The 15,487-nt window shown below is 55.2% G+C and overlaps 1 protein-coding gene across 1 annotated transcript; it reads right to left on the bottom strand.

The window, feature by feature from the left end:
* Positions 1-13,417: 13,417 nt before the first annotated feature.
* SNRPE (small nuclear ribonucleoprotein polypeptide E) lies at positions 13,418-15,329 on the bottom strand. The gene is made up of 5 exons (XM_048926186.1): positions 15,160-15,329; positions 15,001-15,027; positions 14,613-14,675; positions 14,333-14,411; positions 13,418-13,685 (listed from the first exon to the last, which is right to left on the bottom strand). The coding sequence occupies exons 1-5, from the start codon at positions 15,211-15,213 to the stop codon at positions 13,630-13,632; spliced, it is 279 nt and encodes a 92-aa protein (XP_048782143.1). The 5' UTR covers positions 15,214-15,329; the 3' UTR covers positions 13,418-13,629.
* Positions 15,330-15,487: the final 158 nt, after the last annotated feature.

Here is a 15,487-nt window from a genome sequence, read left to right as displayed (position 1 = left end):
CCCCACACCATCGTTTTCTTCCATGGGAATTTCTTTTTTGTTTTCAAGCTTTGTTTTCATCCAGCCCCAGGAGCATGACACCGCAGCTCCGGGGACTTCCTCCCACTCCGTACAACTGGAAAATGGGCTTTCCGGGGGGGGGGATTGGACCCCCAACATCCCATGACCACCCCTCACCATGGGAAACCTCTCCATCACCGTTGCAGGGAAAGGAGTAAAGAAATGTGCTTGAGCTGCAGCTTCACTGTGAGCACAACGCAGAGGGAAAAGTGAGGTCAGGAGTGACCTGGGAGAGCTCCTGGCATCAACCCAGAACATTAAACACAAAGCACGGGAGCGTCTGGAAGCAAAAGTAGAACCCCGCATGTCAAAGAGATTCTGCATCCTCCTACGTTCCCGTTTTACAGGTGGAGAAACTGAGCCCTGCAATGCACGTGGAGCTGTGCAGTGAGCTGCAGACCTGCAGCAGGGTGGGATGCAAAGGCAGCTCCCCCATCCGCTGCCCCCCGACCCTCCCAAAGCCCCCCATCCTGTCCCATAGCAGGAATGGCCCCCGGCCGCCCCACAGACCCCACAGCTCAGCAGGCAGAGGCGCATCCCCGAACCAGAAGGGGAAACAATTAACAAAGGGGCTGAGGACCCACACAATTAAACCCAAAAGAGGGAGAAGAGGCTTTGTTCGGGTCGTCATGGCAACAGCCAGCCCGGAGGAGCGGCCACGGACTTTCACTTTCCGTTCCTTCCTGGCGGTGGTCGTGGTGGCCCCGGTGGCTTCTCCACTGGGCGCCCATTGCAGCTCCCTGGCTCAGGCATCACCCCCAGATGGGTGCTGGGCTGAGGTGGCCCAGCTGGGGCTGTCACCACACACAGACCTTCTCCTCAGCCCAGCTCTGCTCCTTGTCACATCCTCCTTCAAGCAACACCGGGTGCACCTGCACCTTCTCTCCACCTTCTGCAGGGCACTGCCAGCACACACAGAACATCACCAACAGCCACAGAGCATCACTGGGATCCACAAAACATCCCCGGGACCCATGGAGCAGCCCCAGTATCCACAAAGCATCCCAAGATCCACAGACCAACCCCTAGGACACATGGAGCATCGCAAGGATCCTAGAACCCACATGGCATCCTCAGGACCACGGGCACCAGGTGGATGTGATGATGCAGAGATGGTCCTCACCCCTCCAGAGGGGCTCATGTGGTGCTTCTGTAGCTCTATCTCTCCCCACCTGGCCACATCCAGGCTCACAACCAGGGCAGCTCCATGCCTGTGGTTCCCCCTGCAGCGTTCTGCTTTCCTCAGCAGAAGGAAGCTGGGACAATGGGTGGAGGGACCAGGAAAGCTGGTGGGGGGCAAAGATCTCGCTGCCTCCAGTGCAGGGGGCATGGAGGGGAAAGGCACAGCCAGCACTCGCCTTCCTTTTCCCAAGCCCCCCCACCCGTCCATGCAGCCTGCGGGGCCTCCAGCCACAGGAGCAATGCCTCCAGCTTTGTGCTGGCTGCAAGTCCCAGCCTCCAGATCTCAGGATGCTGTTGCCTGAGTCATGGAAATGGTTCAGACAATGGCTTGGCCCCTTTATAACTGGCCAGAGGGGGCAAAGCAGGGAGAACAAATCCGACCTTGCTTCCTGCACGGAAGTGGACCCATTGTTTGGGATTGGGCATGTGCTTTGCTCCTCACCAGCCTGGGAAAGCTGCAAAGCCATTGAGAGCAGGGAGTGAGCCACACAGTTCCCCATCCATACAGGAACCTAGGCAACACTGCTGCCACTGCCTCAGCGGGACCCAAATCACTGCCCCAAAAGTCCCTCACACAGCCAAGGGGGGCACATGTAAGGTGGGCTTGCACTGTGTGGGTGTGCACACACACACGGGCAGACAGACAGACAGACATCTGCAGCCCATTGGGGCCGAGCTGATATGACAGTGCTGATGGAGAAGCTCAAACTCTCTTGAAACTGAGCGTCAGCTCCAGGGCTGTCTCCTCACTTTGCATTCGCATCTTGAGGGCCATTGGGACGTGGCACACCAAGGGTCCCCTGCAGCCAGGGTGTCCGGGTGTGGGGCTGAGAGTGGGAACACAGCATCACAGAAACATCCAATATCCCAACTGGGAAGGGACCCATCAGGATCATCGAGTCCAATGTAGGCACTGGGGGAAGACTGCTGTGACAGAGGTGCCCAAAGCCCCCCACGTCAGCAGCGTGTCCCCTGCTCATCACAGCACAGGCTCTGAGCAGAGCTGCAGGAATCAACCTGCTGATTGTCCCCCCCCCCCCTCAAACCCCATTCCCCCGAGGTGCTGGAGCTCCATGCTGCTTTCCTCCCCAGCACAGGCACTGCTCGGCTCCTGCAGGGAGTCTGCCCGCAGCCTTACAGGCTCTAATCTGGCTGTAATAAAACCAAGATGCTCTGGGATGGCTCTGCAGGGAGAGCAGCTCCACCAGCATGCAGAGAGAGCTCAACAGAAAAAAAAAAACAACCAAAGAAAACACCAAAGTAAAATTGAGCAAATTGTGGCTCTACAGGAAAGCAGAGCTGGCAGGGGGCAAAGGGCTGAAGGCACAGGTGAACCTCAGCCAGTGCACGAGCAGAAGGAAGGTCAAGGTTCTCTCCTTGAGAGAGTGGCGTGCACAAGGTGCCAGCTAAAATCCTGGCTCTCACTGTGCCCTGGACCACCCCTCCCAGTGCAGACCCTGACCACAGGTGACTTTTGCTAGCATTTGCCCACACAGGAGCAGAGAGGCACCCAGGGCAAAGGGCCAAAGCACAGACAGCATCCCAGGGTTGGGGTGTCCCAAAACCCTGTCACATTGGCATTGTTGAAAGACACAGGGGGCCCCCAATGCTTCCAAATGCATTGCAGCTATAAGTAGCCAAAGCACCGCAGGCAGGAGGACAGAGTGCAGCTCTGAGCACCCTGGGCTCTGGAGAGGCTCCTGCCCACCACCACCCCCATCCCTCACCACCACCTCTGGGTGCTGTGACCATCACCATCCGCCCAACCCTGGGTACCCATCGCATGCCTCCAAGCACCAACAGAACTCCAGCTCCAAAATGGGGAGAGCAAAAACACGAGGCATCTCTGCCACTCTGTTCCCAACCTGAACACCTCTGTCCCCACTCAAAACACAGCCAGCCCCTTGGTCACAGCAAGCCACACACACACAGCCTGCTGCTGCCTTCCTAGGGGAAGGCCGTGGGGTGGGGAGCACACAGCCATCCTGGCAGCCCGAAGCTGGGCTGGGGCAGCGCGGGGCGATGCTGAGCAGGCCGCACCGCAGAGCTGCAGGGGGTGGGAGGGGGTGCCTGGACCACCCAGCGGGCAGGCAGGGCTGGGGGCAGCGCGGTGGCACAGCCACGTCCCCGGGCTCCCTGCTGCCACCCGGGACGCGGCGCTGGGGGCCGAACCCGTCGGCTGTGGTTCAAAGGCAGCCGTGGGCTCGGGGCCCTTCGCTCCCGGTTGGGCTCCAGTAGGAGCACGGCTGTGCTTGTGCCACCCACCGCCCACCGGCCGGACCCTCCAGCACAGCGACAGAGGGGTTTTTTCTTGTCCCCCCCCCCTCTTTGTTTTCTATTTTGTGCTTTTGTTCTCCTCTCTTTGGTCCTTTGTTCCAGCTTGTCCTTTGTTCCAACGCCTTTGGTTTCTCGTCCCTTTGATGCTTTGTCACTCCCTTCATCTTGGAGCTTTTCTTTACCCCGGGTTTTGAAGCTGGCGGTTGTTTTCTGTCCCCGCTCTGTGCTTGGCATTTTTATCCTTTCTCCTGCCTCGTCCACTCTCGGGTCACATGGGCCCGGCCCGGATTGTCTTCAAAATCCCCATTTGTCTTGCGTCGGTGCCGGGTTTCCCTGCCTTTATGTCCTTTCTTAAGAGACTCTCAGCAATTTTTTCTCCTCTCTGAGGGAAGCAGGGAGGGGGGGATCGGGCTTAATTAATTACCGAGTGTAATCTTTAGATGTGCGGCACTGCAGGATGCGCGGAGCGCTCTTACTAATCGTTACGATTGTGATCGGCACGTTAAGGGTTAGCGAGGGCTTAAGCACCGGCTAATTGCAGCAGAGAGCTCGGACTTCGCAGAACTGCGTCGGGAAGAAGCAGGGCTGGGAGAGGAGCAGCGCTGCCAGGCCACTGCTGGGGCGGACGGTGAGCAAAGACGCAGCAAAGGGCTTGAGTTTCGAGAGAGCGCTGCAGCACGGCGCCTCGAGGCAGCGCTCACAGCACAAACACGACCACAGAATCAGATACGGGGCGGCCAGGATCAGGGAACCGTTTTCCTCCGAGAGCGACTTCAATGCGCGGCGCCGTTGCTTTGCTTTGATTTAATGCCCCAAATGTTCCCCCCCCCCCCCCCTCCCATAGACCTCGGTGAGGCCGATCCCATCGGGATCTGCAGGGCACGGCTCTGCTCACCGCAGCATCAAAGGGCTCGCTATGCAACCATGGGGTCCCTTCCCACCAAACACCACCACACCCCCTGTGCCATCCCCAAAACACACGTTTAAACATCTGTATCTCACAGCAGTGACAGCTGTTAACTGGAGGAAGCAGCCAAACTTAGCAACAGGATGTACCCTGAGATAACATGATGGATATCAGCAGCGAGTGCCAGAGCCCAGCTGCAATGCTGGGTGTCAGATCAGCACCGATATCAGCTCGCTCTGACGCTGCCTTCGCAACACCCCGACTTCTCCTGCTATAAATCACTTTGGGGTACCTCAGTGACATCCCCATGGTTTGTCTTGGCATGGCAGCAGATCTCAGGGGGGACATCGCGCCGTGGCTGATCAGATGGGGTGCTGCAGGTCGGGTGTTTTGCCCTGCAGTGACAGCCCTGTGCCATTGATGGATGCTGCTGTGACCCCAGTCCAGCATCATGGCCAAGGGCACAACCTGGGAGCATCTGCAGAAGGGTTTTGCATGAGAGAACGGGACCAAAAGTGCGGGACCAGATTCACCAGAATCCACAAACCCTCCTGAAAAGGCTGGGAAAAGCCATCTGATGGCCATCCTGATCTGCAGGCTGGATGTCTGCAGAGCCTTGACCGACCCTCAAGGCGGTGCCATCGCATGCTGGGTGCCTCTTCCACGGTCACAGAGCTGGAGACAGGCACAGCAGCGTCCCAGCCTGCTAGAAGTCCCACATTCCTCCCAGTGTTTCAACCTCCACTGTTCTGTTGCAACAGCAGCCAGGAAAAGCCATCCTTCTGGTCTGCCCGGTTCTGCCTTCAGGCTCACAAGCACACACGGGGCTGATAAGGGCTGGATGCGAGCCATCCAACACCCCACCCCGAGAGGCTGGGGTGCTGACCATACCACGGCCGTGCAGCCACGCTCATCGCTGCCAGGCGATGCTCCAGCAGCCTTGCAGTGAGGTCTGCGCTGCCCGCCTGCCCTGCCCAGCTCTCAGAAGGGCCAGACCTGTTTTTATGACAGAGCTGGCACCGGGAAGGCAAAGGAAAAAAAAAAGAAAGAAGAAAAAAAAGAACGAGCCCCCCTCTCATCTCTCTATCTGCAGCCATGCAAGGAATATTGTTCAGCGCAGCACAAAAGCATCCCTGAAAATAGAAGCGCCACGGCCAGGCCTGCCAGTGGCTGTGTGAGATAACGTCTACTTGCAAACAGTGTGCCTTTGTGCCGCTGTCACTGTCCCCATTGTTCAGGAGCCTATTGCCTCGGGGATATTGTTCCCTCCTTTTGTCTCAGCCCGGCTCCTTTTTGTTTGACTTTACTTACCATTTCATTCCTCTCCTTTGTGCCGGGGTTCTTTCTTTTGTCTCTCTCTCTCTCCTTTTTCTCTGTGTGATTTGTATTTAGCAATTGTTCCCGGCCCATTGGAAGCACAATGTGCTCGGGGCTCTTTTTTCTCCTCCATTCATTACCTATTCAGGTGGGTTTGGCTGCCGGTAGGTAAGCGGGAGGAGCGGGGGCTCAGAGCTCCATCCCAAAGCTGGGAGGAGGCTGAGCCCGACCATGCCTTGGGGCAAAAGGGGGTCCTGTTGTTCCCCGGCCCTGCACTGGGTTCAGAGTGGGGTTGTGACACGTGGCAAAGGCATGGAACAGAGGCAGAACGTCACCCCAGCTCTGCTCTCTTAGCGGATGATTGCAGACCTCACCATGCACAATGGTGACCACATGCCACAGCCTTTGTTCACGCCATGCCAGAGCCTGGCCAGGCCGCCCTGGTGGTTAAAGCTACCTTAGAGTGTCTAGGGAGCCAGCTATGGGATGAGCAGCGCTGCTCCCAGTCAGCTCCCAGCAGCTCTGCAGGAGCACAGAGCAGCTGCAGGCCTGGCCCGGCTCCTTTGGGGCTGGCTGGTTGCAGCCAGGAAGCAGAGACAGAGGGCAGAGATGCCCTGGAGCGGCTCGGGGCAGAAGAACTGGGGCTCCTGCAGGGAAATGGGACCCTGCACCCCGTCCTCAGCTCTGCCTCCCATGCAGCGCTCGGGGGCTTGGGGTGGGCACTGCCATCGTGATGGCTTCTGCCCCAGCAGAGGACGTATGAGGAAACCTTCAGAGCTGACGAGAGGCCATCCCCAGGAACAACAACGCCGCATTGTTCTCCAGGGCTCGCACGGCGGGACCTCGCAGGATCGCTCCATCCCTAACGCTGATGAAACCCCGAGGATCAAAGCTCCGCTGGAAGCCGCTTCCTTCTGCTCTCAGGAACAACCAGCGAGGGGCTGGGAGGCTGCAGGACCCCGGGGCTCACCCCACAAACAGGGGACAGATGGGAGAGGTTGGGTGCGGGATGGGAACGGGGCCGGGGGCTCCTCGGGGACGGCGCAAAGCCCCGAGGCCAGGCAGCACCGGGCAGCGGGCGGAGCGCGGGGGGCGTGCCTGGGAACCGGCGAGGCGGTCTGGGATCCATTGTTTCATTGTTAGGGCTTCAAAGGACAATGGGGCATTGTTGTCTCTGGGGATCCCATTGTTTGCTTTCGCTGCAGATCCCAGCCGCGCCGTGGATGGAGGTTTCCCGAGGGCCAGGCAGGCTCCGTGTGTGGGACGCTAAATAATGAGGCAGGCATGTTCCCTTCCCACCCCCCTCTCTTTGCCACCCTTCCTAAAAAGGCACGATGTGTTGAAGCACCCACCCAGGCCAGGGTGCAGTGTGGGCAGGGGCAGCAGGACCACCCATCCAAGCAGGGAGCAAAAACCAATGCAAACAAGGCGAGCTGAGCCCCTCTCTGCATCACCAAGCTCCTGTGCTGCTGCCGAGGGAACCGGGGGTGTCCCAGCCGTTGCCCTGCCGTGTCCCACTGCCCTGTTGGGAATAGCTGCTGCTGATCCCTCTGAACCCACAGGAGACGTGGGAACACTTTGTAGCATCTCTGTTTAAGCCCACAGCATCCCCAGAAAGCCATCGCTGCCCAAGCACGCGGCACAAAGGGCATCTGCCTGTCTGCTGCAAAGCACAGTACCTGGAGAAAGGACAACTCAGCCCTGGCTCCCTGCTCTGCTGCCTGTGCAGCACCCCAGGCTGGAGACCTGTTTGCATAGCACCTTCCTATGTAAAAATAAATCTGAGCGCCATGCAAAACTGGGGAGGGGATGGAAATCCTGGGGAATTGTCCCCAGTCCGTGGCTGAGCCCTGCAGGCCTGCCCCAGCACAGCGGGAGATGGGCAGAGCAGGAAAGACATTCTCCAGGACACCCTTAGAGCAAAGGGCTGCTCCAGGAGCTGGGGAAGGGAGTGAGTCACCCCCAGAGCTGAGGGTGGGCCTGGGGTGAGGGCCAGGGACATCACCCTGCAGAAACTCAAGCAGCTTGGAACAGCTCTGCCATACTCTGCCAGCAGGCACAGAGCACAGCCCCCTTCCTCAGGGGTCTGTGCACCTTCCCAGATAAACCAAAGGAGCTGGAAGAGCTGTTTTGCACAGCCTGCTCCCCTTTGCTCCCCCCCACCTTCTGGATGGCAGCCTTTGTGCCAGAGGGCTGAAAGGACACTGAGATCTGTGCTCAGACCAGCTGCCACCGAGCGTCTTTCCCCACTGCCCACGTGCACCTTGGTGCTGCCTGGGTGCCAGCTGACCCTCAGCCCCTGCCACCACCTCAGAAAGGGACAATCGCATTGCAGGGGAGCAGCAAAGCTTGAGCACAGCGCAGGCAGCTCAGCCCCAGGCTGCTGAGAGCTGGGAGGGGGTACTGCTGGCAGTGACCATCCCCAGCCCTGGTGCCACACAGATCTGGGCAGTGATCCCATCCTGCACCAGGAGCTCGCTCACGCTCCCAGCAAGGCTGACTTACACAAACACAGACACACACGCATGCGCTCTCAGCCCCTCAAATAAAACAATTTCCTCTCAGATAAAGAGTTCCTACCGCAGCCCCCCTTTCCCTCTCCCCCCAAACTAGCGCACGTCTCACGCACCCATTTCAGAGCCCACCTTGGGCTCTGATATTATCTCACTTCCTCGATATGAAATATTAGCTCTGTTGTTGATTTACGATAAAGGGATGGGCTCCAAAACACTGTACTTTGGGGAGGAGGCAGGGGTGCAACAAGGTCTGCTGTGCTCCGAGTGAGAACAAAGCCTTTGAAGGAGCGGATGCTGGTACCCGCCGCCAGCGCTGCCCATCGGTGCCCTGACACCTGTGTGGGGCAAAGTGGGGGCCCTGGGAGCAGCCAGCACCTCCAATGCTCTGCGGGGAGCTGGGGTGCTCTCACTGCTCCTTTGTTTCATAACATCCTAATGCACAAAAGGCAGCCCAGCTCTGGAAGCTGTGCACGATGCCCCACCAGCTGGCGCTGGCCCTGCTACCAGCTCAGTTCACCAAAGCCACCGCTTGGACCACCTCCTTAACTCTGCTCTGAGCCCCATCCAACTGAGAGCACAGGGGAGCATCCCCGGAAAAGACTGATTTATTTGGGAAGCAGATTGGCAGGCAGCAGGAGAGCTGCAGAGACAGCGGGTCGGTGTGCAGTGCTGCTCCGCTCAGCCGAGGACATCGCATCGCTCCATCAGCCAGCACCCCAGGGGGCTATTAGATATTGCTCCTATTTTGAAGATGAGAGACTGAAGAACAGCAGATAAGGGCAAAATCTGAAAAGCAGAGCCAGCATCAGGGCTGGACAGGGAGGTGAGTTGAGTTTACTGGTGGAGCTCTTGCCCTTGCAACAAAACAAGCCCTTGGGCAAACCTGATCCCATATGACTTTTCTGGTGAAATAAGCAAAATCTGGAATAGGACCCAGGCATCCTGGGTCTTATGGTGAGTAATGAACACTCATGTGTGAGCAATACAAACTGCCCAAACCTCCAGCGACCACATGGCTTTGTTTTATCGTGCCCCAAGTCCTGCAGCGAGATTCCACACCAAGCAGAGCTGTAAAGAAACATCCCCATCCCTGCTGCAGGAGACCAAACCGAACATTAGGCACCACGACAACACGCTGGGTAAGGAGCACGGCCCAAAGATGAGTGCAGGAAACCTGGGCTTAAATATCCTAGCTCAAGGCACAGGAGAGAAGACAACCTGCAGGAAAAGGGCAAAACGGCACCTCGTGCTGAACTCCTTTGCATGCAAAGCAGGGAGTAAAACCCTCCCTGGGGCCCAGGTTAGGCCGGTAGAAAAGCAGCAGCGTCAAGCAAGCTCAGCAACACAAGTCCAGCTCCTTGCACGCAGGGGCCCGCTGGTATGCGAGGCAGCAGAGCAGGGGGCGGGCGTTGCTGCTGCTAATGTGGCAGAGTGTCCCTGCTGAGGGCAGGCAAAATGCCCATGACTCATTTTTCCAAGAGATGTTACAAACAATAGTAATGATGCCCCTGGTGGGTATGAATGTGAAAAGGCACGATGGGGGGGGCAGCCATGCTGGGCACCTTGTGTGTGGGCTGCCAACGGAGGGTAGCGCTGCGAACAAAACCTGCTGCAGCCAGTTCTTGGCATTGTGTACGGTGAGAACCCTTCAGCAGGGACTTCAGGGGGAGAAGGGTGAAATGGCTGCACAGCAAACTCCTCTCCCCAGGCATCTGATCTGCTTTGGACGGATACCAATCTTGTCTTCAGACTTAAGACCATTTTTTATTACCCATAGAGAAGAAAGGAGAAAGAGGTCCCAAAAACTCTTCCACCTCTGTGCAAGACTGGAACCAGAACAGCAAGCAGGGACTTCAGGGTGACAGCACCATTTCAGGCTGCTCTTCCTGAGCTCCTGTCTCTGTCCTCCGCACAAGTTATCCCTATTCAGATGCTGCCCTAAGGGTACAGCTTCTAAGCCATTTGAGTCTTTGACCTTCCACTGTTGTCAGTTTGATACTATTATTTTTAGGCACACAATCCTTAAAACATCCCAGTACTTGAAATACGCTCTCAGATTATGTGCACTAAGCACAGTGTGGTGAGGCTCTGAGAGAAGGACGCTGCGGGGTGGAGGGAAGGGGATTCCACCCCCCTTGTAAAGCCCACACAGATACAAATCCCATCCCCAGTCCCACCTGTGGTCCTCCTGCCAAGCCAGGCCCGTGTCCTGCCTGGGGTCTGAGCCCAGCACCTCCACAAAGCCTGAGGGAAGCGAGCAAAGTGCAGCAGTGACTTTCAAGAGCAGGGGAAAGCACACACAGAAGCACTGCTGGTGGCCGTTGGCTGGTTCTGAGATCCAGGTTCCAGCACAATCATCCCACATCCTAGCAGAGAACCACTGAGAAACTCCACTTCAAGAAATCCAGGAGCACTCTGCCTCCCTGCTCGGGGCTGTTTCACAAGCACAGTCCCATGAAAAGACTGGGCTGGGCCAGGGCAAGCAATTCCCAAGTGCAGCAGGGAAGAAATGCAGACTTTTTCCCAGAACCCTGAAGCCAACAGCGGAGACAGCAGGCAAACATTTACTCAAGGTACCTTCCAGTGCTGTTAAAGGTGATAACAGCTAAAAGAAAAAGAAAAAAAGTCAAAGCAAACATTGCACAGCCCCACCTGGACCTGAGAGGGCCGTCATCTGCCTGCCACAATCAAAGCAATGGTCTCAAAATGAAACGCCGTACCAAGAGATCTCTGTCTTACTCAACCTGTGCCATCGTTAGCACAGACACAGGTCTCTATTACTCATTTTTGAAGAACCAGCTCTATTCCTACGAAAGGGAAGAGGAGGTGGTATCTGAACCCACCATCAGCTCAAGTTTTGCTTCTGACAGCTACCTGAGTGCTGTTCGTGGTGAGAAAACTTTCTCTGGCCATCTCCACCACGGGCATTTTCTTTCCTGGAGATGTGTGAACACGACTGTATGGTATTTTTTTGCCACAGCACAACATCACGACAATCCAGCAGGCCAGGGCACTCCTCATAACGTCACCTCACAGAAGCTCCTTCATAAGGAGCCTTCAGCCACCCCCAGTCCCACCCCGCTCCTCCTCACTCGGCACTGGAGGGAAAGGAATTTGCACATTAAAGTACTTTCAAAAGCAAACACAACACGCTTCAACACAGCAGAAAGCCAAGCAACGGGAGCTTTCTAAACACAGAGCTCAATTGTAAGCATTCACTCTACCTTGCTCCTCCTCACTGCCTCGTGCTCCTCATTCCCTCCAGGAGCAGGACACCTCAGCAGGGACAAGGAGAGGGCACCACCAGGGAAGGAAAAGGCACCCTGCCTGGCTGCTGCCCCGACAGAGCACAGCTCCACGCCAGACAGCCCGGTTTGCTTTCTTCCAGATTGTCTGGGAGCCAACGAAGCTGCTTGAATGCTGGGGAACTCTGTGTTCCTGCGGAGGCTTATGACACTTAGCTGGAGGGGCAGGGAGCTGGCCGAGCCCGCAGCACCCTCTTCTGTCTAAGGCACTCTTGTGCAGCCAGCTCGGGTCACTCTCCATCTGGCACTGCCCGATGAAACCTTACCTTCTGGCTGCCTCCAGCTTGGAAAAGCTCAGGAGGCTAAAAGAATTCGGGGTTTAAAAATAAATAAGTAAAAAAAAAAAATTCGGCAAGCATTTAGATGAGTCAGCCCTGTGGTTTTTATGAGGACAGACAAGTGCTTCTTGGGAAGGCAGTTCGGCTAAAGCAGAATTGTTTTTGAGCCCCATCTGTGTGCTGCTAATGCCTAGAAGCTCTGTTCTCAGGCTGCAGCACTGCACAAACAATGGGGCTGCATTTCCTCCTGGCCATTCACACACACTCGGACTCTCCTGCAGGCTCTCTGCAGTTTGTGTGGCTTCCTGCTTGGGAGCTTCTCATTTTCTTCTGCAACTCCCCCCTGCACACAATTACTGCCTATTTTGGTGCCTTATCATGAGATGCTTCAGAGCTGATTAGCTTGGACTTCCTTCCTCCCATCAGTAGCCTACTCCCATATTGATGTTCATTCGCACTAATTTGATAACATCAGAGAGCAGAGGAGCTCTAGGAAGCATTACAGCGACTCGAAGGGCACAATTTGGAGTTGGCAGCAGCACTACTGATAAGAATGAGCTGTTTCTCCTAATGCCCAAATCTCACAGAGGAGGAAGGACAGACCCTGGCAGGCTCTGAGTCAATGCTACGTCAGTGGCCCTAAACTGGACCCAGGTGTCACGAGGCACCAGAGCCCCTGCTAAATAAGCTCTTCCCAACTCCATTCCTGCGTGGTGTTTCCCACATAAATTTGGCAAGAAAAAATGATTAACTCAAGTAATTAACTTCAGGTAAAAGTCTCAAGGCTACGACCTTTCCATAACAACAAAGAGATGCAGGCAAGTGAATTTTGCAGGCACTGCATCAGAAATATCCCTCACTCAAAGCCTCTGAGTTACAATCACAGCCTATTTCCTATTTCTGGGGTGGTTTTTCTTTTGAATCAGGAAAACAAGAGGGGGCTCCTCGTCCCAAGCAAGCCAGGGAACTGATCTCTGGCTGATGGACTGAGAAACTCAGCTCTCTTATGGAAACTTCAATAGCACAGATCCTTCAGAGGATGATAAAAGCGAATCAAGTGATAAAACCCAGCCATGTCTGACATCCCAGCTTCCTTAACAGCACAAGGATTTAATCTAGACACGCTGTCCAAAGAAGAAATTACAGATTTCATCCCAACCAGCTGCCCTTTCCAACCACATTTTACCAGTGTACACGTATTAATAAATTTGTGATGCTGGATCCCTACACCACAGCCTCAAATCCATCACCAACCCACTAAGATGCTTTCGCTGACTGATCCATAATTAACACATCCAAGAAATTAAATCTCATTTATCAGAAAGCACTCAAGGAAACCAGTTGCTGTGACAACTGCATGTAAAACCTCTAACAAACTTAATTAGGATCATGCAAGCTCAAGTCTGCCAGTGACACCAGAGCCCATCCTGTCCCATACTGCACATATAGCTTCCCAAAAAGCACAGAATGATCAGGAACTTATCAGATCTACAGCAGATCACTTGATGGATACTTCCCTGCCTTCTCCAGTCACAGAAAGACAAGAATAAAAACAAGCAGATTTACATTTAACAATCAAGGTGAAAAACATTTATTTGGGAAATGCATCCTGTATTGTTTCAAACTACAAAAAAATTACTCCCACAAAAGGAGGAGACTTTTAGCTCAGCATGCAATGCCAGTTACATGTAACTTTCTATCTACCAGCAGGTCAGGCTCCCACCAGAACCTTCTTCATTCACTCAAACCACTCTGAACTGCAATCACTGCTCTAAGAACAGCAACTTCTAGTTAGAAACACTTTGTAGAAGAGTGATATTGTCCCCTTTCAACATGATCCGACCTGCAACACAGAAAGGAAACGGGGGATTAGAGAGATCCCAGAATCACCTCATGTTTTCAAAAAACATCTCATGACAGAAGATCCCTGCAAGAAGATGCCCCTGTTATAGAGGGAAGGGTTGCACTGAGCCCCTTTCCTGCTGGCAGCCCCACACTCACAACCCACTCTCAGCTCTCACTCCCCATCTCTGCTCCAGCAGCATGCTGTCCCCGCTAAAATCCTGATCTAAATCAACGCATCCCTCATCACAGACAGTTTTTATCTTCGCCAGCAGTGGTAAATAGTAAACACCACTACCCAAGGGGCTCCTGCTTTGGCTCAGAGTTGACCCAGCAGGTGTGAGAATTGCTACCAAGTTTAGAAGCAGCCAAAAGGAGTTTTGACCGATTCCTCCAGATACCTCAGGTGCACAGAGACAACATTTAGAAGATAACAACTCGTATCAGGCACAGAGATTCTGCTTTACATCCACAAAATCACCACCTTTGAAAAACAGCAGGAACAAAGACTGAGCCAGCATCTGCCCACTGTACTTCCACACCAACACTTGGTACGTGTTTTTACCTTCAAGTGCTGCTACCAGCAAGGCTCACCCAACCAGCCTTCACAGCACACACCATTCAGGCTACACAGACATGCTCACATACCCAATTGCTTCCTTGATTTTGTTTTGGAGTGAATCTCCTCTGCATCATCCAGCACCAAGTTCATATATTCATCAAAGCCCTAAAAATCAGCAGCAAAAGCACTCAGTTCAGCAACAGCAGTACAAACTATCATTGGTTCTCCTAACATGGGCTGCACATTAAGACTAATCATCAGAGAAGTATGAAGAGTTTTTTCCCTTGCACTAATTTTTCTTGGTAGCAAGCAAGGGGGGAATCTGTTGGAAAACTGACAGTAACATGGGGACATCTTGGTACTCACAATGATGCAGCCTTCTATCCGCATGTTCACCTGCTCATAAAGCCACACCTGGATCCTGGACCTCTGCAAAACGATGGGGTGAGCAAAAACAAACACTTCAAGCAATGCTGTTCTTTCTGTGCATTAAGAAATCCTTGCAACCAACAGCTCTGAAACATCTCCCAAAAGCAGAACCTTGTAGGCATTGGGCTATTGGGTCTGTGCTACACAAGAACGTGCATTTTGAAACAGCCACAAAGGAACACCGCTGCACGCCCGACCGCAGGGGCAGCTCCTGGTACAGAGATGTCCGTGCAAAAGGGGAACGGCTCTTCTCATGCACCCGAACAGCACCCGTTCATCCGAAAGCCACAAACCGAAACGCGACCCCCCGCCCCGCGGTACTCACGTTCTGCAGGTAGCGGAAGATGAGGTTCTGAGCGCGGCGTTAAGGACGGAACGACTCAGCGGTACAGCGCGAGACCCGCAGGGCCTCTCCTACCCTCCGCTCCCCGTCGGCCCCGCCCCGCAGACCCCTCCCCGGCCCCGCCCCTCCGCAGAAGGATACGATGGGCTGCACCATCACCTTCTGCACCTTCTGGCCCTGCCCGCGGTACGCCATGGCTGCTCCCGGCCCGCCGCCGCCACACGCTCCCGCCGCCACACACTCCGCCGGAAGTCGCAGCGCGCACCGGAAGCCGCTGAGCAGGGCGGGAGCGCGCAGGGGATGCTGGAAGACTCGCCCTACGCGGCCGCTCTAGGAAAGCCGGAGGACCGCGTCTCTACTGCTCCCGCCGCTCACGGATAGATCGCACTACTGCTTTCCCGCACCGGGTTAATTTAAAAGCGCGGCCGAGAGCTGCCGGGGCGAGCGGAGGAACCAGACTACGACTACA

The sequence above is a fragment of the Lagopus muta genome, chromosome 24 (genome assembly GCF_023343835.1).
Source record: "Lagopus muta isolate bLagMut1 chromosome 24, bLagMut1 primary, whole genome shotgun sequence".
Taxonomy (NCBI): Eukaryota; Metazoa; Chordata; class Aves; order Galliformes; family Phasianidae; genus Lagopus; species Lagopus muta.
Note: the sequence above shows the minus strand (reverse complement) of the source record. Positions and strands in the feature narration are given on the sequence as shown.

Coding starts and splice junctions, on each gene's coding strand:
- SNRPE (XM_048926186.1), bottom strand. CDS start 15,213: ATGGCGTACCGCGGGCAGGGCCAGAAGGTGCAGAAGGTGATGGTGCAG. Junction 15,028..15,159: donor AGGTGATGGTGCAGCCCATC/GTATCCTTCTGC, acceptor CGCCGCGCTCAG/AACCTCATCTTCCGCTACCT. Junction 14,412..14,612: donor GGATAGAAGGCTGCATCATT/GTGAGTACCAAG, acceptor GCTGATTTTTAG/GGCTTTGATGAATATATGAA.